General features: G+C 41.2%; 3 protein-coding genes across 6 annotated transcripts in view; 2 read left to right on the top strand and 1 right to left on the bottom strand.

Moving 5' to 3' along the window:
* The window catches only part of cenpt (centromere protein T), a 68,680-nt gene extending 61,605 nt beyond the window's left edge, over positions 1-7,075 (bottom strand). For 2 of the 4 annotated variants that reach the window (XM_072547448.1, XM_072547445.1), the window contains exons 1-4: positions 6,940-7,075; positions 5,138-5,177; positions 4,743-4,860; positions 3,396-3,519 (exon numbers count right to left, since the gene is read on the bottom strand). In XM_072547448.1, the coding sequence (XP_072403549.1) occupies positions 3,396-3,519; positions 4,743-4,840 (222 nt within the window). In that variant the 5' untranslated portion in view covers positions 4,841-4,860; positions 5,138-5,177; positions 6,940-7,075. Of the gene's footprint in view, positions 1-3,395; positions 3,520-4,742; positions 4,861-5,137; positions 5,191-6,939 lie in introns of all 4 variants that reach the window. The other 2 variants (XM_072547446.1, XM_072547447.1) reach the window with 2 other exon arrangements.
* Positions 7,076-12,677: 5,602 nt separating this feature from the next.
* Positions 12,678-17,635, top strand: thap11 (THAP domain containing 11). The gene has a single exon (XM_072547452.1). It carries the CDS (start codon positions 12,853-12,855, stop codon positions 13,504-13,506), a length of 654 nt encoding a protein of 217 aa, XP_072403553.1. The 5' UTR covers positions 12,678-12,852; the 3' UTR covers positions 13,507-17,635.
* Positions 17,636-21,523: 3,888 nt separating this feature from the next.
* Positions 21,524-22,111, top strand: LOC140453243 (zinc finger BED domain-containing protein 5-like). Its single transcript, XM_072547817.1, has one exon. It carries the CDS (start codon positions 21,524-21,526, stop codon positions 22,109-22,111), a length of 588 nt encoding a protein of 195 aa, XP_072403918.1.
* The last annotated feature ends 5,789 nt before the right edge of the window (positions 22,112-27,900 follow it).

The following is a 27,900-nucleotide window of genomic DNA, read 5'->3' on the forward strand; positions in this document are numbered from 1 at the left end:
AGCTGAGAACAGAAGTGAGTCAAACAGTCAGGGCAAGCAGGGACAAGGTAGGACTAATAAATTAAACTGCATTTATTTCAATGCAAGGAGCCTAAAAGGGAAGGCAGATGAATTCAGGGCATGGTTAGGAACATGGGACTGGGATATCATAGCAATTACGGAAACATGGCTCAGGGATGGGCAGGACTGGCAGCTTAATGTTCCAGGATACAAATCCCTACAGGAAGGATATAAAGGGAGGCAAGAGAGGAGGGGGAGTGGCATTTTTGATAAGGGATAGCATTACAGCTGTGCTGAGGGAGAATATTCCCAGAAATACATCCAGGGAAGTTATTTGGGCGGAACTGAGAAATAAGAAAGGGATAATGGGGATTGTATTATAGACCCCCCAATAGTCAGAGGGAAATTGAGAAACAAACTTGTAGGGAGATCTCAGCTATCTGTAAGAATAATAGGGTAGTTATGGTAGGGGATTTTAACTTTCCAAACATAGACTGGGATTGTCGTAGTGTTAAAGGTTTAGATGGAGAGGAATTTCTTAAGTGTGTACAAGACAATTTTCTGATTCAGTATATGGATGTTCCTACTAGAGAAGGTGAAAAACCTGACCTACTCTTGGGGAAATAAGGCAGGGCAGGTGACTGAGGTGTCAGTGGGGGAGCAGTTTGGGGCCAGCGATCATAATTCTATTAGATTTAAAATAGTGATGGAAAAGGATAGGCTAGATCTCTACCTTGAAGTTCTAAATTGGAGAAAGGCCAATTTTGACAGTATTAGGCAAGAACTTTCGAAAGCTGATTGGGGGCAGATGTTCGCAGGTCAAGGGATGGCTAGAAAATGGGAAACCTTCAGCAATGAGATAACAAGAGTCCAGAGAAAGTATATTCCTGTGAGGGTGAAAGGAAAGGCTGGTAGGAATGGCAATACTGGATGATGAAAGAAATTGAGGGTTTGGTTTAAGAAAAAGAAGGAAGCATATGTCAGGTATGGACAGGATAGATCGAGTGAATCCTTAGAAGAGTATAAAGGAAGTAGGAGTATACTTAAGAGGGAAATCAGGAGGGCAAAAAGGAGACATGAGATAGCTTTGGCAAACAGGGTTAAGGAGAATCCAAAGGGTTTTTACAAATATATTAAGAACAAAAGGGTTACCAGGGAGAGAATAGAGCCCTCCAAAGATCGGCAAGGCGGCCTTTGTGTGGAGCCACAGAAAATGGGGGAGATACTAAATGAATATTTTGCATCAGTATTTACTGTGGAAAAGGATATGGAAGACATAGACTGTAAAGAAATAGATGGTGACATCTTGCAAAATGTCCAGATTACAGAGGAGGAAGTGCTGGAAGTCTTGAAACGGTTAAAGGTGGGTAAATCCCAGGGACCTGAGAACTCTTTGGGAAGCTAGAGAAGTGATTACTGGGCCTCTTGCTGAGATATTTGTATCATCAATAGTCGCAGGTGAGGTGCCGGAAGACTGGAGGTTGGCAAATGTGGTGCCACTGTTTAAGAAGGGCGGTAAAGACAAGCCAGGGAACTATAGACAGGTGAGCCTGACCTCAGTGGTGGGCAAGTTGTTGGAGGGAATCCTGAGGGACAGGGCGTACATGTATTTGGAAAGGCAAGGACTGATTAGGGATAGTCAACATGGCTTTGTGCGTGGGAAATCATGTCTCACAAACTTGATTGAGTTTTTTGAAGAAGTAACAAAAAAGATTGATGAGGACATAGCAGTAAATGTGATTTATATGGACTTCAGTAAGGCTTTCGACAAGGTTCCCCATGGGAGACAGATTAGCAAGGTTAGATCTCATGGAATGCAGGGAGAACTCGCCATTTGGATACAGAAGTGACTCAAAGGGTGACAGACAGAGGGTGGTGGTGGAGGGTTGTATTTCAGACTGGAGGCCTGTGACCAGTGGAGTGCCACAAGGATCGGTGCTGGGTCCTCTACTTTTTGTCATTTACATAAATGATTTGGATGTGAGCATAAGAGGTATAGTTAGTAAGTTTGCAGATGACACCAAAACTGGAGGTGTAGTGGACAGCGAAGAGAGTTACCTCAGTTTACAACAGGATCTTGATCAGATGGGCCAATGGGCTGAGAACTGGCAGATGGAGTTTAATTCAGATAAATGCAAGGTGCTGCATTTTGGGAAAGCAAATCTTAGCAGGACTTATACACTTAATGGAAAGGTCCTAGGGAGTGTTGCTGAACAAAGAGACCTTGGAGTGCAGGTTCACAGCTACTTGAAAGTAAAGTCACAGGCAGATAGGATAGTGAAGGCATTTGGCATGCTTTCCTTTATTGGTCAGAGCATTATAATATCATAAGGGGCATGGATAGGATAAATAGGGTTCAGAAAAGATTTACATGTTGCCAGGGTTGGAGGATTTGAGCTACAGGGAAAGGTTGAACAGGCTGGGGCTGTTTTCCCTGGAGCGTTGGAGGCTGAGTGGTGACCTTATAGAGGTTTGCAAAATTATGAGGGACATGGATAGGATAAATAGACAAAGTCTTTTCCCTGGCATAGGTTTAGGGTGAAAGGGGAAAGATATAAAAGAGACCTAAGGGGCAACTTTTTCATGCAGAGGGTGGTAAGTGTATGGAATGAGCTGCCAGAGGATGTGGTGGAGGATGGTACAATTGCAACATTTAAGAGGCATTTGGATGGGTATATGAATAGGAAGGGTTTGGAGGGATATGGGCCGGGTGCTGGCAGGTGGGACGAGATTGGGTTGGGATATCTGGTCGGCATGGACAGGTTGGACCTAAGGATCTGTTTCCATGCTGTACATCTCTATGACTCTATGTTGTCAGGGTTGGAGGGTTTGAGCTATAGGGAGAAGCTGAATAGGCTTGGGCTGCTTTCCCTGGAGTATCAGAGGCTGAGGAGTGATCTTATAGAATTTTATAAAATCATGAGGGGCATGGATAGGGTAAGTAGACAAGATCCTTTCCCTGGGGTGGGGAGTCCAGAACTAAAGGGCATAGGTTCAGGGGAAGAGGGGAAAAATATAAAAGGGACATAGGGGCAATTCTTTCATGCAGAGGGTGGTGCGTGTGTGAAATGAGCTGCCAGAGGAAGTGGTAGAGACTGAAACAATTACAGCGTTTAAAGGCATCTGGATGGGTAGATGAATAGGAAGGGTTTAGAGGGATATGGGCCAAGTGCTGGCAAATGGGACGAGATTAATTTAGGATATATGGTCAGCATGGATGAGTCGGACCGACGGATCTGTTTCCATGTTGTACATTCCTATGACTCTATATACTGCATGATGAGACCCGTTACCAAAAATTTTACTTTGTTGTAACTGAATACCTAACTTCTTTACAACAATAGATTAAAACAAAATAATTTTGATTCAGAAACATAAAATGGTCCATTACTCACAGCAGCATCAGTTAGCTGACAACTTCTGACCTTCGCTTTCATTTGACTGCGGAGAACCATAGTTGGAGACTGTTGCACAGAGACGTCAATGAGCTTTTTGGGAGTACTCGTCTTTTTCCGTAACCTACGTTTAAAGAGAAAAATAATTAAGATCTACACAATTAGCAAGGTATGATTTCTGGGTGGCAAAACTGACTAACTCTGGGTCAAGTTACAGCTGCATAAAGTATATTTTAAGCCTTGCTGAAACAACCATTTCTCACTGGATTTACAGCATCTAATGTTCATTCGGTTTTTATTTCTCACTGGAATACATAATGGCTGAGTGTGTACCTTCAATCCTGATTATACCATTGATCAAATTGTCTTCTGAAAAATGACAAGTCAGATCAGTGTGGCCACACATTTTTGTATTCAGCAACTCACCACTGAGTTCAGTACTCGATGGAAAATGACATACAACAAGTTAACTTAGATAAATATTTTTGGAAGAGGCTCAATACAACTTTACTCAGCAGTAAATTCTGATGCTGCTGCACAAGTGGACTTTTAAAGTTTACAGTGTGGCAATGACAAAACAAAACATGGTTTCCCATCAATAATGTTAAATTATCAATATACACAGCAGCCTAGACTTTTGCAATGGCCCAAGTGTTGTCATCTGAGGTAGCACAAAATTTTACATTTCCTACTATTAGTTCATCACATTGTTGAGAGATTAAGGCTCAGAAGTCTCAGAATATCTCAGGCCTGTGTAGGAACATTAACACAAAAGCAGCTCAAGATAGTAATGCACAATCTACATTGTTAGTTCTCAGTTCACCAGAAAAAGATCATTTTCCTTCAGATTCTTATACTAGTAAACAGCATTGCATTGAATTGCACATAATCGTCAAACATCAGAGGCATGGGGAAACCTTAGACACCCTAATTCTGTAACTAAGCCATAAGGGGTGCATTCTTTGAAACCTGACAAACTCCCAGTTAAAAACATTTAGTTGAACAAATCGCTCTCAGACCACAATAGATAAAAATGCTGAAAGGCAGCCCCAATTCACAGAATTAAGTGTTCGGGAGAGCCTGAAATAGTAGAGCTAAGACCAAAATGTGAATCTGTACAGCAGAATCCTATAGGGTTTCAAGACAATGCGTTCACCTCTCAGTCAGTGTAGCTGATAATTTCTAACAATACGTGCACAGAGTCTAGACCCTATATTAAGCATCTGCGAATGCTTCACCCATAAGCGAACATCTGAGCAGGTGTCTTTTTGCTGGGAATGATAACTTATGTCAGTGGTCTTGTAGGAGGCGGTAGATGGATATAACCTGGCAAGATATCATTCTTACCTGTGTGTCTCTGGACGCACTATGCTCTGTGGAACCTCTTCAGCAATCATTCCTTTAATTAGGGTGCGCATCGTCATTTCCTCAGGTAAAGAATCCATTTTTTTTTGTGTAGAAAGGTCTGTAGAAATAAAACCATAAACATAAGTCCTTTTTGCCAGCCTGTCACCTATATCTAACTGAAAGTCTGAAGATACTTCATTTTTTTTAGAATTTAGGAGCATAATGGATTTTCACTAAAAACTCTACATCAATATTACTTCTGTCAGATCACTTGTCTAATTTGCTGATCTGGAAACCCTATTTGCAATCCTGTCATGTATTCATGATAAATGAAGTGGACTATAAAAAGTAACAAAACACAAACAAAATGCAATCCATGTTCTTTCAATACTTACACTTGCTGAATTTTCAGATTGTCCAGTTTATCTTGATACCCTACAAAATAAAACTGAAGGGTCTTTATTTGCCACTCAAATATGTTTTGTATTTGATAAAATTATGCTGCACAAATATTTTAATTGACAAAAAAAAGCAAAGATACACAAACCTAAATCAGCTTGGAAGACATGAGAAAAAACTGCTCGCACTTTCACTGCTCATCACTATTCAGTGACTACTGTTAGAAATGCTCGTGGATGGGATTTGGGTCATAACAATTCAGCTGTAAGTTTTCATATTTGAAATTCTACCACCACTGTTTTCTTGCTCAAAACAAAGAATAGGCATTTAAATAAAGTGCACAAAATCAAGCAGCACTAATGAAGTTGAACTCATAATAACCTCTCTGATTCGAGAACCAAAGGTTTAATTTGACAGGGCTGCCAGTGTATTGGCAAAGGAACACAATGCCTGAAAAATCATATTAACCTGCTACAGGTCTTGCATATTTGTGAAACGAATCACTTTACATTGAAATTACCATTCCTGTGCAAATGTACCTGCAAACAGGAATGTTCTACAATAATAATGGATCTGGTCTTTCATGCAACACTGGCCAAAGAATAAAGAGCTAATTTCAGGTTATTTTCTTAAAAGATTTCCATTTATCTACAGCATAGTTGGACAAATGTCTGAAGTTTCTATGTGATTACTTCTGAAGTGCAGCTAAATATGATGGTAAACATAGCAGTGCAAAACCAGATTTTTAAAAATATACATATATTGGCAGTAGTCAGTGCCCATTCACTGGATTGGTCAAAGCCAGTGTTGCAGGGTATTTTCATTGAGTTTCAGCTCATAGTCAGTTCCTTGAGTCACTCCTCTGAAAACATATTTGATGCCTGAATCATGCGTTGCAGACTGGAACATTTCAAGGTCCAGGACTATGCGCTGAGGATGCACTGAAGTTTGGGGTAGCTGTTGCCAAGGTGCAGTGGGGAAAGACCACCATCTAAGGTATTTTGGTCAAAATGTAATGAGGATACGTTCAGTTGTCAGGTCCTTTATCTCAAACTAAATGTAAATAGGCTACTGTATAAATAGAAAACACCTTTGCTTTGCAACAGCAGGGAAGCTCCAAGGAATTATAAAATTCCAACACATTGCTATTTTTGCTCTGCAAAAACCTGTTAAGAAGCATTTTAGGACCTTTTGTGTATACTTATTTTGAAATAAAAATTTGATGCTAAAATCAGAGGATCATTTGGCCACTATTACACAATAAATGTCCATGTTAGAATAAGCTCAGTGGGCCCTGGGTCCAATTGTTGAAGGGGCAGGATACCAAATCATAGTTATTTACAAAGTCACGACCACAGTTACACGGCTGGTTCTCATAGCTACTGGGTCAATTCCCTAATTACGGGCTCGGTGCCCAGGTTACCAGATCAACTCCCTCAGTCAGGGTACTGGTTACCAGGTTAGCTACCTCAGTTGGGAGTCGTGTCCTCGTTACCTGGATCATTGTCCATTGAGCAGTGAAATAAAACAAAGAACTGCGGACGCTAGCGATCGGAAACAAACACAGGAGTTGCTGGAGAAACTCAGCAAGACTGACCGGCAAGTACACAGAGAAAACAGTTCCGAAGTTGGGTCACTGCACCCGAAAACATTAACTATTTTCTCTGCCCACAGATACTGCCAGACCCCTGCTGAGTTTCTCCAGCAATTTCCATCTCCAGCTACTCACTCCCGTAGCTTTAACTCTGTAAACCAAGGGATTTTGAATGAGTTACAATCTCGCCCGTGTTTGATTCACCTGCTCCGTGCTGTCAAATGTACCCCGGGTATTGCTGAGGCCCGGTGCACTTCGACACCACCGCCGCCCCTCGGTGACGAAACTGACAACGGTCGAGTCCAACGACCGCCCGTCCCGCCTCAGCATTCAACTGCTTCTCGCGAGAACCTGTGACCGGAAGCGCGAGGTCGCACTCTGGTTATCCCCGCAATGGCCATTGGAACATGTAGTTCACTTGCTGAGGCTCCCGTCTGGCTCTCCCAGTTCTACTTATTTCTGTTCATCAAAGATTTGATTTCAGTGTTAAGGCCTATTTTCCCTTCAAGGGGTTACCAGTTTCCAAACAAAAGCCCTCTTAGCTGAAGACTGTGCGGTTGGCTAACTGTTTTAGATGGTTTGGAGCAGAATGGCAGGAGTTAGAAATTGGAAACTGTTTAAATGTATCGAGCTACGTCAGGTTTTAATAAACTTCTGCATCTATTTATACACGTATCTTATTAATAAGCAGTTGCCAAGTTAGTTGAAGCTCTGCCAGAACTCTGGGTTGATGTCACATTTTGAATATTACAGCAAAAAACTTATTTTCCAAAAATGTGCTTTATTCATAAATTATCTATAAGTACATTATAAAATCATCCAAGTCAGACATTTCAGAAAATTCAATAAAAAATCTCATTTCTCATTTGAGAATTGCAATCTTGGGTGCCTCCAACCAAATGCAAAATTGGAACATTTACTAAATATGACAAGAAACTGTTTACATTTCCAATACTAGCCATGATGAGTTCTGTATGTCAGCAGACCCTCATGGTAACATGTCAATAAAAGGTTTGAGACAGTGGCCTTTTCCCACAATGCTTTACTGGCAACAGCTTCAAGCTTTAGTGTGTCATCTAGTATTTAGACCTTGGAATGTGCCAATCCACAACACTTGATTGAGGACAACATTACACTGGAAGATCAACAGGTTTCAGACAGGCTAAAGGGCATCCTTTCACCAAGTCAATGGTCCTCCAAGTGCGGTTGATGTTTGTCTCACATTGTCCTCCAGGGAACGGCCTAGAGAAAACAACATCCTGCATTACAGATCTTAACTGGTAATTTGCTGCCTACCAAGCAGTCCAATTGTATTATCCTCACATAAGCATTTAGCAGAGGACGACTCTCCTATTTAATACTTTTTAATGTTCACTAAATAATGCAATTAACTCAATCCATTGGAAAGGACTTATAGATTCTGCCTGAGACAAAGAACATGTTCTAACTATCCTCACTGTTAAAAAAAAACTCTTCATATTCGGCCACACTTCACCTTCTTCACACTAGTTTAATTAACTTCTCAAAACTACAGGAGCTAGCTTTTGTTGGACATATTCCAGGAGAGATCAAAAGCCGATATCTCCAAATGGTCCACTCAATCAAACAGTCATTGCCTCCAATTCAACAATCTTTTAAAATAATAAGTAAGAATATTAAAGAAAAATTATTCTTGCTTCTGTGACATTTTCTCACATATTCCTTGAATCAGTATTGAGGAGATTAATCTTTTATTTCCTGGAAACCTCAGCACAATACTGAAGGGTTGAAGGGTTTATAGAAATAAAAAATATTTTTATAAGGATTGAGATTGTTAAAAAATACTCAATATGATTTCATCTGTGTTTAACCAAGTTCATTAAATATTAGCTGCAACTCAATAAACTTATTTTATTTTTTTCTAATTGGGTAGCAAGGTGACACAGTGTTAAGCATCACTACCTCACACCATCAGGGACTCAGGTTTGATCCCACCCTCAGGCGGCTATTCGTGCAGAGTTGACAAAAGTTTTTCCCGTGTCTGTGTGGGTTTCCTCCCACAGTCCAAAGATGTGCAGGTTAGGTGGATTGCCCATGGTAAATTGCCCATGGTGTCCAGGGATTGCCCAGCTAGATGAATTAGCCATGGGAAATGCAAGATTATAGGGTAGGGAATGGGTCTAGTGGGATGCCCTTTGGAGGGTTGATGCGGACTCAATGGGCCAAATGGCCTGCTTCCATACTGTAGGGATTCTATGATTCTACATCATTCAGGCCATCAATCCAAATGTTGGAATGACATAAAGAAGGATATTTTCCAGGAAACACAATGGTATAGTGCATTCCTGTTGCAAAACATCATGTCAAGATGGGCACCTCAGTGCCAACTGATTTTTGTTGGTACTGGAAAAACTAAAGTTTAGAAGTACTATGATTTCAATTTAAATCCAACAGCTATATGTTCCATCAAGTTTTCTACAGCATCTTCGACTGACTATATATAAAATGGAACCAAATAAGAGATAATCTAGTATGATGTGCGCATACATCTGATGTTATGTTCCAGGAAACGTAAGAGAAATCAGGTTGCTTGAATGTACACTCTGGGTTGATGAAGGGGTAATAACAGAAATTGCTGGAAAAACTCAGGCAGCACTTCTGGGGAGAGAGACAAAGTTAACATTTCGAATTCTTCAGAATCCAAAAAGAGAGTGCTGCATTCTGTGAACTACTGCATTCAGATAGGATATTAATAAGTTCTGACCTATCCAAGCTGACTACACGGTAGGAGCTGAGAGATCACGAGAGTTGGTGGAATGGTACATTTAGGTCACTACCTTGAATTGCTGGAATTATTCCATTTTTGTGGTAGAAGTTCAATGTGGAGATATGTTTTGGTAGGTAGAACATGGAGAGATAATATTTTTAATTCTTAAGAGGGCGCTGGAGCAAAGAGATCTGGATGAATATGTACATAGATTGTTGAAGGTGGCAGAACAGTGGAAAGAGAAATTAATAAAGCTTACAGTAACCTGAGCTTTATTGATAGATGCATAGAGTTCAACAGCAGGGGCATTATGCTGGAATTATACAAGATACTCGTTCAACCTCAGCTGGAGTATTTTTACAGTTCTAGGTACAAATCTAAAGGAAGGATGTGTATGCATCAGAAGAGTGCAGAATATCTTTACAAAAATGGTTTCAGGGAAGAGAAAATTCAGTTATGAGGATAGATTGGAGAGGTAGGGACTGTTGTCCTTGGAGGGAAGAAGGCCAAGAGTTCTAACTGAAATTTTCAAAACAATGAGTGATATGGATAGAATAGTTAGGAAGAAATTGGTCCCACTTGTTAGGGGATCAAGAACGAGAGGGCATAGAGTAAAGTAATTTACAAATATAAAGTGAAGTAAAGCCTTTTACTCAACAAGTGGATCAGGTCTGGAATGCACTACATGGAACTATACTGGAGCAGGTACAATAGAAGCATTCAAAGGATCATTAGCTGATTATTTGAGTAGAAACAATGTGAAGTGTATGGAGAAAAGGCAAGAGAATGGCATTATGTCATATTGCTCATTTCAAATGCTGGTGTAGGCATAAAGGACCAAATGGCCTCCTTCTGTGCTGCAATATTTCCATGATAGGAAAATTGGACAAATGCACAAATATTATTTGGTGATAACTGTTGGTTTCCAGGAACAGCATTTCACCACAATTAATGAACCACTTGTAATCAATATATAATTAATACCTAGTTTTGTTATTAGTATTTTTATTTGTTTAGATTAGAATATTTGTAAGTTTGTCTTATGTAAGTAAATATTTCTTCACTTTATTGTTAAAACCATTAATATAGAATGGCAATTGACTTTGTTCTAACAAACAGCTCTCCAGACAAGAGCTGGAGAGCTGCTTGGTAATGTGTTCCTGTTCATATCCCATCTCTTAAAACAATAAAAATATTTAATGTTTAGTTACCACTTTGTTGAAAAATAAATTTGATCAACTCCAAAGGAACATGCCTAGTCTGAAAAGACAATACTGATCTAGAATTTCAAAAGGAACCTTGGAAGTATTTAAGCAACACTGAGTATCGAGATTTTGCAGATCCCTCATTTGAACCTTTTGTTTCCACCTTGTTGGCAATGAAACTAAATTTAGTAATACAAAAAAAGGGTGAATTATGTCCATTAGCACCTCAGTTAATATAATTCCATTACATATTGCCTTATTTAAATCTCAAAGCAAGATTTGAGCATTCTGTATCAATAATTGTAAAAATTGATTATTCAGACTTATTGTTTGTATAATTATAAAATATTAAAATAGCTACTGGTTCTGGTTTTAGCTAGAATGATACAGTCTGACAATGTGGAGCTCATCTTAAGCTATCTAAGCAACCACATATGCAAAATATTGCGATCAAATTGTGAATTTGTGGCAAGATAGCCTGTCTGCGGTTCCTGGAATGGTTATCAAGATCACAGTAAATAAATATTTCCACTTCTTTGATAGACTTATATTAAATGTATAACATGTGCACAATTTGTTCTCAGAATATGGAGCAATGTTACTTTTTTCACCTACTCATAGTTGCCCTCAAAGCAATAAATGGATCCAGACAGAACATGGATGAAATTTAATTCTTACAATATGCAGCATTTTCATGATTATTTCATTTGGTGCCAGCCTACAAATTATCACATTACCTATATTTAAATTCCAAAGAGTCATATTGAGATTTTAAATTAATGTGGTCAGCACTGTTAAATAGATACCATACATACTACATACTATATTACATCTAATCTATTTATAAACTACATTCAGATTTTAATGATATGCTTTGATGTTGAAGGAATGGATTGTTTAAATTTATATTGCTAGATCCTTGTCCTTTTACTAATGTAACTATTTTCAAACCCAAGTGGTCTGTACATCCTGTGAAACAGCAGATGGATGAGTATACTCGTATTTATTCATCTTCCTAAATTACAAATAACAGACACAAAGAGTGTTTTCTTAAAAAATGAAAATATTCTTTTTGTCAGATGGTGGCATACTTCAGAATTTTAATCCTTTATTTTAATTATGTTTATTTCAGGGCACATAATTATCTTCAATGATTATTTATTAATTTCATCTTCCATTGTCAAATCTATCATTTGGAGATTGGTGAGCTCAGTTGGTTGGATGACTGGTTTCTCATGCAGAGAGTTACCAGCCACATTAGTTCAATTCCTGCACCAGCTAAGATGATGTGAATGTCCCACCTTTCTGACCTCATCCTCTGCCTGAGGCATGGTGGCCCTCAGGTTAAACCTACCATGAATTGTCTCTCTCTGTAATGAGTATGGGATTGTGACCACTATCATTGATACCAGTTTTACTGTTGGCAGAAATTTACTTTTGTACCTTTATTGATAGCGTTTTAAATAAAAATGAGTTGAATCAAAATTTTCAAAATTTTAGTCAAAAACAGCTTTTGAGATGCCATCTTGAATGTTAATAAACATCGTTAGTAAAATGAATTAACTGATCAAATTTCAAACAGTTTTGTCATGTACATCCTGTAAACAAAATACTAAGATTTAGGGTCTGGTTTTCGTAATTTGAATGTAGATTTTAGTTATTTCTGTGAATTTTGTTGGCAGTAAACTCTCACCCTATTTGCATACAATAAATGCTATTGCTTTAGGTGTAGTATAACAGTAAAACAAAAATGATGCAAAATTTAAAGCAAAAATATGATAAAATGCAAACAAAGTTTGAAGTCGAGTTTGTGAAGTGTTGATCAGTGTAATAAGAACCAAATACAAATGAGCACAAACGTGAAAAGAGGTTTCAATAATGCATTCATTATTTTGAGAGAGAAGTTCATGTTATTGCTTTTTTTGCAGCTGTTTGTTTGTTTGACCGGAAGTGGCTGTGTAAGGCGCGCTGCACCCTGGGAGATGTAGTTCCGCTGCGCGGCCTGGGCTTTGCAGCTAACTCGGTGTTTGGGGGGAAAATAAATAAACCTGGGGGGACCGGAGTGGGGGAGAGAGGGCATCGTGCGAACAGGAGAGTCCGGGGAGCCGGGCCTGCGATTAAAGAGGCCGCTCGGGCGGCGCTGGCCCCGGGGATCGCAGCGGCAGGATGCCCGGCTTCACCTGCTGCGTGCCCGGCTGCTACAACAACTCGCACCGGGACCGGGAGCTCCGCTTCTATACTTTCCCCAAGGATGAGGAGCAGCGCCGGCTCTGGCTTCAGAACATCTCCCGCACCGGAGTAACGGGCTGCTTCAGCACCTTCTACCCCACCACCGGACACCGGGTGTGCAGCGCCCACTTCCCCGGCGGCAGGAAGACCTACTCAGTCAAGGTCCCTACCATCTTCCCGCTCCGAGGGGTCAACGAGAGGAAGATCAGGCGCTCCCGCAAGAAGCTGCCGGCCACCAGCGCCGCCGGCCAAGAGGACGTCAAGCCCATCGACCTGTCCGGACCCTACTTCTTCTCGTCCTCGTCCTCCTCATCCTCGCCCTCCCTCCCGGCCGCCGCCGCCGTCCCTCGCCCCGAGGCTCCCGAGTGCCTGGATCACTCCTACTCGCTCTCCTCCACCACCACCTCCGAGGAGCTGCTCAGGAAACTCAACGAGCAGAAGGACATTATCGCCCTGATGGAGGTGAAGATCAAGGAGATGAAAGGCACCATCCGGCAACTGAAGGTCAGCGAGGCCATCCTGCGGGAGGAGTTGAGGAACAAGGAGAAATTACTGTCCATGTCGGTCATCAGGAAGAAACATGGAATGTGATGCCTATTTTATAAATATACTGTATATATATATATTACACGAACACTTCGCAGCTACTGGACCCGCGGAAAGAGAGGATTTAACAAAAACAAAAAGACAAATACGACGATCATGTGCCGGTGTGGCACGGGATGTTAGGACTTTTCGTGTGATATTTCAGATGTGATAAAATAGTGTGACACCACTTGCTTCATTTTTCTGTGTGTGCGCGCATCCCAAATGATATGCATCCCTTGTTACCGGTTGTTTCACGCGACAGGTCAGATTTGAGGCACATTCTGCATGTTGCAGTGCTGAAGTTAACTTTTAGGAAGTAGTGCAGCAACAAGGTACTGAAAAACGTTCATTTTCCACTCGAGCATCAGTCTTAGAAACCAAGTTTATCACGACAATGTGACGATCATTTGCTATCCAATATATTCTTCTTATAAATCAATGTTTTTGTTTTATTATAATGATGCTATAAATTTAGTAGTTCCCCATTATTTTGTATATTGCCCTCTCCATTAAGTTACTGTACAACAATAACCATAAAAAGTATAATAAATCCTCTCATGGTTACACTTTGTAAATTGGTCTAATAAGATTTTTACTTTTTTGAATTTTTAGTGTTTTTAATACGATTGTGAGACTTTAAACATGAGCAAGCAAAGAGGTAGAACAGTACTTAAATACTCACAAACAGTAAATAAATTGGTTAGGCTGGTGTTGGCATTCTCTTCCTAAACTTCTCCATCTGACCTTCCTCGTCTAAATCCCTCCATAAAACGCATGTTTGTAAGAAAGCTTTCGGTCACCTCTTCTAATATTTCCTTCTTTGGCTGTGCATCCATTTGTTATGTCACCTCTATAAAGCACCATTTTTCTGATCAATAACTCTGCAGTTTGCTTATCATTTCATGTGGAAAATTATAAGTCATTTACTGTCTAAAAGATTTAATTTTTAAATGAAATTTCACAGAAATACATGCTAATAGTTACAATATTTTATTTTAAACAGGATCCTGAATAAGTCAATTATCATGCAATCAGTACAGGGAGTTCTATAATTCACAATAATGCACTAAGTTTATTGAAACAGGTCAAGTAATTTCAACATTGTGTCTATGGTCTCATACTGAAATAAACAGAACAATTCCTGAAGAAGGGCTCATGCCCGAAACATCGATTCTCCTGCTCCTTGGATGCTGCCTGACCTGCTGCACTTTTCCAACAACACATTTTCAGCTCTGATCTCCAGCATCTGCAGTCCTCACTTTCTCCTAGGACAATTTCATAACCGACAATCATTAAAATGTTTATCTGCTGTTGGCTGGACCTTAAATGATTCTCTAATGTTACAATAGCACACTACCTAATGTGCTTAGTGAACACTTTGCATCTTGAATTGAAGAGTTATTGTAAAATTGCAAACAATTATTTCAAAAGTCCAATGCTATAAGTAGAACAGCAAAGTTGCTGGTGAACACAAAACATTACCGTTAATGATAATTTGCGTAACAAGATTGAAACAAAGTTCAAATAGTTTTATTTTCGTGCCCATGTAATTATATTAGACACAAAATAGTGCTGGAAAGGAGAGCTTTTTTTAAATTATAAGTTTCATTGTTACTGTGGTTTTCAGTGCAAATATTTGTATCTTTGAATGCAAATGCTGGAAGGCACTGAAACATTCAGCACGTCAGTTTCAAAAAGGTTCTATTCATCAATGGCTAATTTTATTGTTCTCTTCATCCTGTAGGCCGACTTTGCTGATTGTGCCCTATCTCATTTGTGATGGTGTTATTGTTTTTTATTTAAAAATGGCATCTATCTAAAATGTCAGAATCTGCTTTTTCTCTTTTCAAATGCAAACTTGAGCTGCTGTGTATCCTGAGCATTTTCTAATTTTAGTTTAACTACTTAAACTATTGACACCAGTGGCAATAATTGTTATGTGAGGAGTCTCACTTTGAAGGATTAATGATTGTGACATAATTACTGCAGCATTTCTCTGAAATAATCTGTCGTTGATTACTTGGGAATTGATATTTCATGGCATGCCATATGCCATGAGTATAACCATTACAATCAACTTTATTATCTTTTGATCTATATTGTTCTGCCTCTTAATTCTCAATGTATTCATCATTTGTTGTAAATGCTTTGGAATGTCCAGAGCACGTTAAGGTGCTATGTAAATAAAAGTCTTTTTTCTAACATGCCAGCAACAGTGATAAATTGAATACATATCATTAAAAATAAACAATTACTGCCAGTGTGTTCAATTCAAACTGACAGTACCTCTAATGCTAATTAATCACTTGCTGTAATTAAGTCATGTTCAAATAATGTAAAGTGTCTATTTCACTGTTACCCCTCTTTGATTCTGGTTGTAATACAGTTTTTACAGCTCTTATTCCATTTAGAATTTATGTTTTGAAAACAACTAGTATTCATTAGCATTTCAATAATATTTGCAAAAGGCTATTAATACCATGTGATGATGATTAAGAGAATAAACATACCTGTAAACTGGGAGCAGAACATCCTAGTAATTAACTACAAGTTACCTCTTCGTAAGCTTGCAGCAGTATTGTCACTAATGTTGAGCTTCCACTGTGAAACATCATATTAGTACGGTGAATATGTAGGTGGAGAAAAGTTACTTTTTAAAGATTCCTTTCTTCGCTTGATGTCACAATGAACAGGTGGCCTTTGGATTAACTTTCACAATTCATTTCTGTGATACTAAAGACTCACCGAAGTAAACTTATCCACAAGTTAAAAGAATAAATTTTGGATTTTATTCAGGGTTCAAGTGACCAATTTAAATGACTAAATCTTTTGGTGTCTTAATTTTATAATTATTGCATTGCTGTAATCACTCTTGTCTCTATTTTCTTTTAATATAATCACTGCTGATTATGAGGATTACTTCAAAATACTATAATGTACATACAAACAAGGAACGAGAGTAGGCAATTAGTTCTAGTCTGCTGTGCTATTCAATAAGATTGTGGATAATCTGATTTTAACCTCAAATGTACATTCCTGCATACTTCTGACAATAATCACTGCTGTCTTTTTAAAAACGTAAAGACACTGAATCAAAGCTTTTTGTGAAAGGGAATTCTAAAGCTCACAACCCTTCAGGAGAAAAAACATTTTCCTCATCTCCCTTTTAAATGGGTGAACCTTTGTTTTTAATTAATGACCTATTTTCTAGATTCTCTCATATCCAGTTGTGTCCCCTCAGGATCTTGTAAATTTCAATTCAGTCACCTCTGATTCTTGTAAACTCTATAGGAGTCCACAATCAGATCTACAACCTTGTTGAATAGCAGAATAGGCGAGCGGGGCCAAGGTGTCAATTATTGTTTCTAATTGTATCTTTGTAATTACGACCTTCATTCTTGATATCCTAGGAAGGAGGGTGTTGTCTAAGGCTGTATTTATTGTGAATGTCATCACTTGGTGCTGTAGTACCCATACTTGTGTAGGAATATTGATTTGCAGTGCCACATTATGAAGTGCCAAAGCAGCAGCTGCGATGAACTTCACCTGCATTTTCTGTTTAAAGTTATTTTCTGGGATTTATGGCCAAAGGAACTGTCCATTGCGAGCATACTTACTGTGCATGCTCCAAATGCAGCTGGGCACTCCACCTGTGCAATGTCATCCACTGTGGCAAATTATGGTCAGGTGGCAAGGCAGCGGAGAACTATTCCACAAGGGATTGAAAGCTCCACCTCACCTCCAGCCCCTGTCCCTGTCTGTTCCCACACACCTACTCCTGCTACACCCATGGTAGATATCATCTGTATGTGTGCAGGCGCTGATGTCACTGAACCTGGAACACTGATATCAACAACAAATACGCAGACATTGTCACAGCCTGTTGATGTCACAACCAGTTTCTGCTCATGGACAGGGGCCATTTTGACATTGAGTAATCACTCCAATTGTATAATAGAGCCAGACGGGGTTAAGTACATTTCAAAATAAGTTTTGCCTATCAGAATAAAAGAAATTGTTTCTGGGAGCAGTGAGCCAGTTTTCCAAGTGTTGCAGAGAGTTGTTAAGAATTCTGTGCTTGTTACCAATATTGTATAAGAATGTAATGTGAACCCACTCATAGGTTGAGTCTGTCATCTCATAAATGACCATCATTCATGTAACTAACTATTAATAAATATGTCATCAACCTATTCATTGCTCTGTCTCAGCTGCTTGTGGGCATCCAACCTCATATTGCAGCAGAAGCCTAAACTAATACAGTACGAGCAACAAGAATGGTGGGGATAAGTCTACCCAAGACACCCTAGATGGTTCGAGCAGAAATCAACATGTACAAGAGAGGGAAACCTCCCACCATGTTGCTGGTTGAATGAGGGGTTAGCTGTTCTAACAGCCCCATTCCAGATGGGAATGTGAGGGGGCATCCTCAGGGTCATACATTCAAAGTGAAAATTCAAAAATGTCAGAACAGAAGGAAAATATCTCTGGCTAGAACGTTTTGGCTGCAAATGCAGCTTTGTGATAGAAAGTTCTTTGAGCTGGCTGCTTACCTCTGCAGGCAAATTGCTGCCAAGCCCTCTCATACATGCCTAATTGGCACCTTAGGTGAGCAAACAAACAAATTTTTTCCAGTTATGGTAATGTGTTGGGGAGCCATTCCTTCTTTTGTATTTTCCAAGCTTCTGATTCTCCACCTCAACCACCTTAGGGCTGGAATTTAAATTAAACGATACAATGCCCGAGTATCGGTAAAAGCAGTAGACACAGAGACTACTGAACAGAAACCGCACACATCAATTGAATGCCTCATTCTGCACAAACTTTACCCTCCATCAAAACACTATTTCTGTCAGCCCTCATTGGGCTACCATGCAAGATTGACAATGTCAATGTAAAAATGCGTCAGAAGCCCAGCGAATGAGTAAACTTTGCTGAACACAATTTTAAAAACTGCCACATACAGTATGGAGAGTGGATCAGAATAACACTTCCCTAATGTTGGTAAACTGGGCCAAGGTTTGAAAACATAAATTTAATCTCTGTTGTGACACCACAGGCTGTAATTGTAATTCTAATTTCAGACTGGTGTGAAAGTTTCTAACATGCATCAATTCATAAATAAGAATCAATGTTCCTAGTTTCCAAAGACACTTTAATAAGAAATGCAAAATCGTCTCATGTTGGCAATCTTAGAATGTTTAGAATTTACAGCAGCTGTAAATTGGCGGGAATTAGCATTTTTAAAAAACCCCTTGGAGTTCCTCGTACCGTGAACTTCGTTCTCAATGTGTCAAGGAAGCAGTTACTCTTGTTCTTAATCTTGAACAATAACCGTTCAAGCGCGAATTCTGCACATGCAAATATAGTTCAGTATTGTCACGAAACAAAATGCAACGCTCAAGAGGCGGAATAACTGAGTGTATTGTAAATTAAATAGATACTATGCGAATACCAGTAAGGCTCGTCAATTCAGACATAAAGTGCCATCGATTGGCAACCTGAAAAGAATTTTATTTCGAAGAAATATGGATGAGAAGAAATTTATAAAATTTTAATTGTAAATTACATTGACGACATGATTTCATGAAGAACACTATGGAATGAACTGGAAAATTCCAAAAAAAAGGTGTTAGTGCAAATTTCCGGCAGTCGCGAACAAAGTAACTTCTCGACAGTTGTTGCGTAGCGACGGATCGAGAAACCCGCTTCTTTTAGAAACTATTTGTGATATTTTAAAAATTGCATTCTCCTCTTTATTCCAAAAGGGTAACTTTCTTCTTCATGCGGCACTCTCCACTACAAGGTTGCGTTGAAATTAGATTTCTCAGCACACACAACAAACGACAACGCATTCACTGTTCAGTCAGATTAAAGGCATGGCGTTTTACAACTTGGGAACAGACCCATTTTCAGTCCAACTAGTCCCTGCTGACCAAATATCCTAAACTGATCTAGTCCATTTGCCAGTATTTGATCCGAATCCCTCGAAACCCGTTCTATTCATGTACCCATCCAGATGCCTTTTAAATGTTGTAATTGTATCTGTCTCCACCACCTCCTCTGCCAACTCATTCTATTCACGCACCAGCCTCTGCTTGAACATATTGCCCCTCAGGTCCCTTTTGGACTCCTCAACCTTGGGAAAAAGACCTTGGCTTTTCGCCCTTTCCATATCCCTTATGGTTTTATAAATGTCGATACCATCACTATTTGGAACTTGGTGGAGAGCCTTTGAGCTACTCCTCACGTGTGAATTTTCAATTTACAACTTGAATTTGGACTGTTAAGTGTGGACTCCGGTTTTTAACACTGCTTATTTGGACCTTCAATGTGATGGCTTGATGGGTGGTTGCTATGAATTCACCTATTTGGTATCACGACCCAAGTCCAATTTCAACACTCTTGAATTTGAAGTCAGACACTTGAGGTCCATTCCATCTGGGCAATGACTTGTTGATATTTCCTGCCTCCCAACCCAATGTTAAGGATCAAGCGATAATACAGGAGCTTATTTGACCTTTAAAGTAGTTTGAGAGGTGCTGAGGTCATTATTAGATGCTACACAAATGTAAGTCCTCTCCTTTGGGACTATGCACTCTTTCACAGCAGGACAGAGGTTAAATTCAGAGCCAGCAAATTAAAATCTTTCAAGAGCAATAGTGGAATGCACTCGCACTGGTCAAACGTTTTAAAGTGAGTTTCTATGGAGTGACCAGGTGCACAGTCCCATCCCTTTACTAGTTTTTCACTCACTGTGGAAACAGGGCCTTGTTAGAATCTTGTCAGTGTTGTTAGAATCTGATTCCCAAACTACAGGAGCCCTGTACCACTGTCAGGCTGGAGCTCTGGCCTAGCAAGGATCTAGCCTGTCTAGGATGGGTAGCAGTTAGCCGTGGCTGATGTTAGCAGCTAGGCCTCATTAGATTGCCAAGGCAACCCAAAACTGGGCTATCAAGTGATTACCCAGTAATTAATACAGCTTGGAGAATGTCTCTGTTGAAGTAGAGTTATAGTAGGTAGATGGGAATGGTCACTAGTGTAACACGAGGGACGTCTGGGTGGGATTGAGGTCAACAGAGGATGGCCAACTGAGAAATAGGAGGCCAAGGGTTGCCTTGTGGAGTCTCCTGACCTTTGTCAAAAGTTAAAAACTCTTTACTGCATAATTCACATTTCTCTTTTCCAAATTTGCAAGTGGTTGAGGCGAAAACATTAAATGTTTTCAAGAAGGTGTTTGATATAGGTTTCAGTGCAAGAGGGATCAAAGGATATGGGGAGAATGAAGAACAGGGGATTGAGTTGGATGATGCGCCATGATCATATTAATGGTGGTGCAGGCTTGAAGGGCTGAATGGCCTATACTCGTTCCTATTCTCTACATTTCTATGTTTCTGTTTCTCCATCCATCACCCTTTTGCCATTTAATCTCTCCTCTCTTCTGTCCTATGTCTCTTCCATGCATTCATTCCTACTTCAGTATTCACTGGGCTGAAATGATAACTCTGGACCAGTGTTTCTCAACAGGGGCGGAAGCGCCCCCTGAGGGGCATTTGCCTTCCTTCGGTAGGCATTGAAGTCAAAGGGGGCAGCAAGGGGGCACTGAATGACTTTGTAGAGAGCTTACCAATCACTTGGAAGACTGCCATGTCCTTGAAGGATATTGCTGTGTGCACATGGATAGTCGCATAACACGGGTCTGTTATTTTCCCTGCACCCATAGAGGCATGCACTCTGATTGGTTGCTGCGCTATTATTAATAGTCTTCTCTGTGAATGGCAAACCACTTGAACTCTTTCGCAGTTGGCACTGATTCTACTGCCAAGATCAATATCACCGAACCCGTGTCGCTTCTAGGAAGACAAAATGCAGCTTTTCAACTGTTCTACTGGGTGGCAGAATGAATGCACATTACAGCTAATTAGCCAATCAAATTTTGCCACTTGTCTGAGTGTTTTAAGATTATCGTGATAAGGTAATACCCATGATTCCATCTGGGTATTCGAGCGACAGTGTAAACATGGCCTCATCGAGTAAGAAAAAGTGCAGGCAGTATAGTATGGACTATTTGCGATATGGCTTTATTCAATCTCCATCTAATAAGCAGTTACCACTGTGCTTACTCTGTGAACAAAGTTTTTCCAACGAGGCCATGAAGCCTTCCCGTCTTATTAAACATTTGGAAAAGAAACACAGTGACAAAAAGGACAAAGATTTGGCATATTTTCAAACATTCAATAAATTCAGTCAGCGACCAATGATTTCCATTGCTTTTTCAAAGATGGGAGCCACAAATGTGGATGGACTTGTGGCATCATACAACAGAGCGAAGCTAATTGCAAAATGTGGTAAACCTCATTCCGTAGGTGAATCATTGGCGCTTCCAGCTATTGCCCAACTATTATCAACCGTGCTACATCAGGAACCATCAATGACTATCAAGTGTATTCCTATTAGCAACGATTCCGTGAGAAGGCGCATCGATGAAATGGCCTCAAATGTTGAGGATAAATTATGTTCCCTTTTGATATCAAAAGAAATCACCTTACAAATTGATGAAAGTACTATATGCGGAAATCAAGCTTTACTTTTGGGGAGCGTTGCATGATTTCAAGGATAAGGGGGCGTTGAATACGGAAAGGTTGAGAAACACTGCTCTAGACTCTTTCTCTCTCTCTCTCTCTCACTCCAGAGGTGCTGCCCGATCTACTGGTTGTGCTTTACATTCTTGTCTGATTGTATCTCAGATTGCCAGCATCTGCAGTATTTAACTTCTGTAAGCTGAGAATCTCAATGTGGCATTTCACCAGTCATTCGTCAGGAGGACTGGCAAAATGTCTTTATTAAAGGAAGCCAGTGAGATGGATCTGAAGTGGTTGAATTCTTCACACGGTGCAGTGATGCAGCATAGAGTGAGCAGTCACAAAGAAGTGTCTGTACATATATAAATCATGAAGATGTGTGCAGACCCATATAGGGAAGTGAGTTTAGGTAAAAACAATGACTGCAGATGCTGGAAACCAGAATCTGGATTAGAGTGGTGCTGGAAAAGCACAGCAGTTCAGGCAGCATCCGAGGAGCAGGAAAATCGATGTTTCGGGCAAAAGCCCTTCATCAGGAATAGAGGCAGAGTGCCTGAAGGGTGGAGAGATAATTGAGAGGAGAGTGGGGTGGGGAGAAAGTAGCATAGAGTACAATAGGTGAGTGGGGGTGCAGATGAAGGTGATAGGTCAGGGAGGAGGGTGGGGGAAGGTAACAAAGAGTACAATGGGTGAATGGGGGTGGGATGAAGGTGATGGGTCAGAGAGGAGGGTGGTGTGGATAGGTGGAAAGGAAGATAGGCAGGTGGGACAAGTCATGGGGACAGTGCTGAGCTGGAAGTTTGGAACTAGGATGAGGTGGGGATAGGAGAAATGAGGAAACTGGTGAAGTCCACATTGATGCCTTGGGGTTGAAGTGTTCTGAGGCGGAAGATGAGGCATTCTTCCTCCAGGCGTTGGGTGGTGAGGGACCGGTGGTGAAGGAGGCCCAGGACCTCCATGTCCTTGGCTGAGTGGGAGGGGGAGTTGAAATGTTGGGTCACAGGGTGGTGTGGTTTATTGGTGCGGGTGTCCCAAAGATGTTCCCTAAAGCACTCTGCTAGGAGGGGTCCAGTCTCCCCAATGTAGAGGAGACCGCATCGGGAGCAACTGATGCAATAAATGACCTTGGTGGATATGCAGGTAAAACTTTGATGGATGTGGAAGGCTCCTTTGGGGCCTTGATGGAGGTGAGGGAAGAGGTTTGGGCACAGGTTTCACAATTCCTGGGGTGGCAGTGGAAAGTGCCAGGACGGGAGGGTGGGTTGTTGGGGGGGGGAGCGTGGACCTGACCAGGTAGTCACGGAGGGAACAGTCTTTGCAGAAGGCAGAAAGACGTGGGGAGGAAAATATATCCCTGGTGGTGGGGTCTTTTTGGAGGTGGCGGAAATGTCGGCGGATCATTTGGTTTAAGCGAAGGTTTGTAGGGTGGAAGGTGAGCACCAGGGGGGTTCTGTCCTTGTTACAGTTAGAGGGGTGGGTCTGAGGGCAGAGGTACGGGATGTGGACGAGGTGCATTGGAGGGCATCTTTAACCACGTGGGAAGGGAAATTGCGGTCTGTAAAGAAGGAGGCCATCTGGTGTGTTCTGTGGTTCTCCTGGGAGCAGATACAGCGGAGGCGGAGGAATTGGGAATACGGGATCGCATTTTTGCAGGAGGTAGGGTGGGAAGAGGTGTAATCCAGTTAGCTGTGGGAGTCAGTGGGTTTGTAAAAATGTCGGAGTCAAGTCGGTCGTCATTAATAGAGATGGAGATGTCCATGAAGGGGAGGGAGGTGTCAGAGATGGTCCAGGTAAATTTAAGGTCAGGGTGGAATGTGTTGGTGAAGTTGATGAATTGCTCAACCTCCTCGCGGGAGCACGAGGTGATGCCAATGCAGGCATCAATGTAGCGGAGGAAGAGGTGGGGAGTGGTGCCGGTGTAATTACGGAAGATGGACTGTTCTACGTAGCCAACAAAGAGACAGGCATAGCTGGGGCCCATACGGGTGCCCATGGCTAACCCCTTTGGTCTGGAGGAAGTGGGAGGATTCAAAGGAGAAATTGTTAAGAGTGAGGACCAGTTTGGCCAAACGAATGAGAGTGTTGGTGGAAGGGTACTGTTGGGGGAGGAAGAAATGGAGGGCTTGGAGGCCCTGGTCATAGCGGATGGAGGTGTCGAGGGATTGGATATCCATGGTGAAGATGAGGCGTTGGGGGCCGGGGAAACGGAAGTCTTGGAGGAGTTGGAGGGCATGGCTGGTGTCACGAACGTATGTGGGGAGTTCCTGGACTAGGGGGGATAGGACAGTGTCGAGGTAGGTAGAGATGAGTTCAGTGGGGCAGGAGCATGCTGAGACAATGGGTTGGCCAGGGTGGTTAGGCTTGTGGATCTTGGGAAGGAGGTAGAACCAGGCAGTGCGGGGTTCCTGGACTATGAGGTTAGAAGCTGTGGGTGGGAGATCTCCTGAAGTGATGAGGTTCTGTATGGTCTGGGAGATGATGGCTTAGTGATGAGGGGTGGGGTCATGGTTGAGGGGGCAGTAGGAGGAGGTGTCCTCGAGTTGGCATCTGGCTTTAGCGGTGTCGAGGTCAGTGCGCCAGACTACCACTGCACCCCCTTTATCTGTTGGCTTGATGGTGAGGTTGGGATTGGAGCAGAGGTAGTGGAGGGCAGCACGTTGTGAGGGTGAGAGGTTAGAGTGGGGGAGGGGGGTAGACAGGTTGAGGTGGTTAATGTCCCAACAGCAGTCGGAAATTAAGAGGTCGAGGGCAGGTAATAGGCCTCTCCACCCTTCAAGCACTCTGCCTGTATTCCTGATGAAGGGCTTTTGCCCAAAACGTCGATTTTCTTGCTCCAGTGAGTTTAGGTGTCAACTAAAAAATGGAGGAGGGTAGGTTTAATTTATTCAAACAAGATCTTTTTGATACAAATGAATGAAGGTGTAGGTGAATGTTATGCTAAGATGACTTTTTTACTGTTCATTTTGTGTGGGAGTGAACTACGTACTTGTCATGGACCAGAATAAGTGATGCTAAGAAAGTGTTTCTGAGTTTAGATTAGATTAGATTAGATTACTTACAGTGTGGAAACAGGCCCTTCGGCCCAACAAGTCCACACCGCCCCGCCGAAGCGTACCCACCCATACCCCTACATCTACCTCTTACCTAACACTACGGGCAATTTAGCATGGCCAATTCACCTGACCTGCACATCTTTGGACTGTGGGAGGAAACCGGAGCACCCGGAGGAAACCCACGCAGACACGGGGAGAACGTGCAAACTCCACACAGTCAGTCGCCTGAGGCGGGAATTGAACCCGGGTCTCGGGCGCTGTGAGGCAGCAGTGCTAACCACTGTGCCACCGTGCCGCCCACAGCTTTGAATTGAGACCACCCCTGACCTGGGGTGATAAGGGGATCAATCTGGTTTTAACACATACTTTAATACATGCTTGGCTGACACAAGAGTCAGAGCAAATTGGTCAACCATCTGAAGGAAGTCACTGGTAGTCCACAGCTGATGTGAGGTTGTTATGTGGGTGGGATCAGAGGGAAGCACTCTGGAATGAGTTCCAAAGGAAAGTCTGAGAAAGATGAGGTGGTACTGCCTTTTCATGGGCCCAGAATTCCTGTGTGGAGTTGGAAGATTAGTGTTTGCTCATCATGGCTACCTTGGTGAAAGGTATCAAAGTTATCCCTGGTACTCCTCTCCTATTGTAAAGGAGAGGTCTTCCTAAACTCTAAAACAAAAAAAAAACAAGAATTGCAGATGCTGGAAACACTGTTCTGATGAAGGATCACTGGACCCGAAATATTAACTCTGCTTTCTCTCCACAGACGCTGCCAGACCTGCTGAATTTTTCCAGCAGTTTCTTCTTAAACTCTGCTGCCCACACGAAGTACTGTATACCTACTACCTCTTTGCACAGTGCCTTGCACTGGCTTCAAGTCTTGGAGGAAGGCAGTGTGTCATGCTAATGTCACTGGAATAGTATTCTAGGGATCCTGACTAATGCTCTGGGAACATGAGTTCAAATCACATCATGGCAGCTGGTAGAACTTAAACTCAAACTAAAATCTGGAATTGAAGGCTATTCTCAGTTATAATTGTTGCAAAAATTCTTCTGGTTTACTAATGTCCTACCATCCTTCACCTGATCTGGTCTTCATGAGATTCCAGACTGACAGAAATCTGGCTCTTAACTGCCCTCTGATAACCTAGTGAGCCATTCAGTTCAAGGGCATTTAGGGACAGACAACAATTGCTGGTCCTGTCAGTGATGCCCACACCCCATGAAAGGATTGAAAAAAAGCAACATTTCCATTTTAAAATGTTCCCCACTGTATTATTTCAATTGAATTGTTGTGAAATATCTTCACAGTCAGCCTGTACCAAGGCTGAGACTGCAGAGGGATAAAGCTCCTTTCAGGAACCGATCCCAGTAATACAACGATTCATGTAACTTTTCACATTAAGCATTGGAATCATTGACAACTTCAGCATTTTGAAATATGGTAAAGTTTAAGGATGTTTGGAAACTGTGTCATACATTCAGTTAACAAGTGGATTACTTTAAATTCTGTATTCAATATCTCCTTGAGATCACTATTAGCTTGTATTTTTAAAGCTGTGTGGGTACTGGGTTAGGACCTGCCATTCACAGGCAATGTCTACGTTTAGTTTTTGTTACTTTCCTGATTACCTAAAGCAGTTTAGAATATTCACTCTTTGATATTGATTTTTTTTGTATAGAGATCATTGCAAAGGAAATTTATATCAATTTCTAAATGTTGGCCTGGCTTGTATATTTACATGCAATAAATATACATGTTACATCATCAACTCACAATAATGTGCATTATTTCATGAAATGAGAAAGAACTGACTTGGGGCACAAAGTGGCTGTGAGCTTAATCATTCGGAGTTTAAGAAGGGTTCAATATCTAGGGAAATAATGAGGAAATTTTCTATCATATCATCCCATTTCTTTGAAATTCTCTATTTCAGAAGGTTTTAAATGCCGCATTATTAAACTTATTTAAAGCTAGGAATTTTAATCTCTCAGGAAATCAATGGATATGGAGAATAGGTAGGAAAGTGGCATTGAAGCCCAAGGTCAACCATAATCACATTGAATTGCAGAGCAGGCTTGATGGGCTGAATGGTGTACCCCTGCTTCTGTGAAGCTGGAACTCAGTGACAGGGGACACTTACCTGAGGTGCGGCCACCCAGTGCTGGCCTATTCGTTTCTGTTACCCTTGAGGACAGTGTTTTTCACAGAGAAGTGAAGCAATGAAATCAACTTCAGCCTCCAGACACACATGACACAACTCATTAGCCTAGTGGTATTATTGCTGGACTGTCAATCTAGAAACCCAGGCAATGTTCTGTGGATCCAGTTCAATAATAAGTTCAATAGTTCAATTAAAAAATCTGAAATTAAGAGTATAATGATTGTGAATCCATTTCCGATTGTTGGGGAAAACCCATCTGGGTCACTAATGTCTTTTAGTGGAAGGAAACTGCCAATCTTTGCCTCCTCTGACCCACAACAATGTAACTGACTCTTAACTGCCCTCTGGGCAATTAGGGATGAACATGTGACACCCTCATCTTGGCACATAGAAAGATTTGTAGTGGAACTTCATCTACCCACTTTAGCTCAATTGTAAATCAGAAAAAAAAACTGAAAGGGCTGGTGAAACTCAGCAGTTCATCTGTGAAGAAACAGGGTTAAGGTTTTGAGACCTATATGACTTCTTCAGAACAGACGGATAGCTCTATAGTTCCTGATTTTCTTCCCCAATAGAAAATCACTGTCTTGAAAGACCAGC

Source organism: Chiloscyllium punctatum, chromosome 26 (assembly GCF_047496795.1).
Source record: "Chiloscyllium punctatum isolate Juve2018m chromosome 26, sChiPun1.3, whole genome shotgun sequence".
NCBI lineage: Eukaryota > Metazoa > Chordata > Chondrichthyes > Orectolobiformes > Hemiscylliidae > Chiloscyllium > Chiloscyllium punctatum.

Coding starts and splice junctions, on each gene's coding strand:
- thap11 (XM_072547452.1), top strand. CDS start 12,853: ATGCCCGGCTTCACCTGCTGCGTGCCCGGCTGCTACAACAACTCGCAC.
- LOC140453243 (XM_072547817.1), top strand. CDS start 21,524: ATGGCCTCATCGAGTAAGAAAAAGTGCAGGCAGTATAGTATGGACTAT.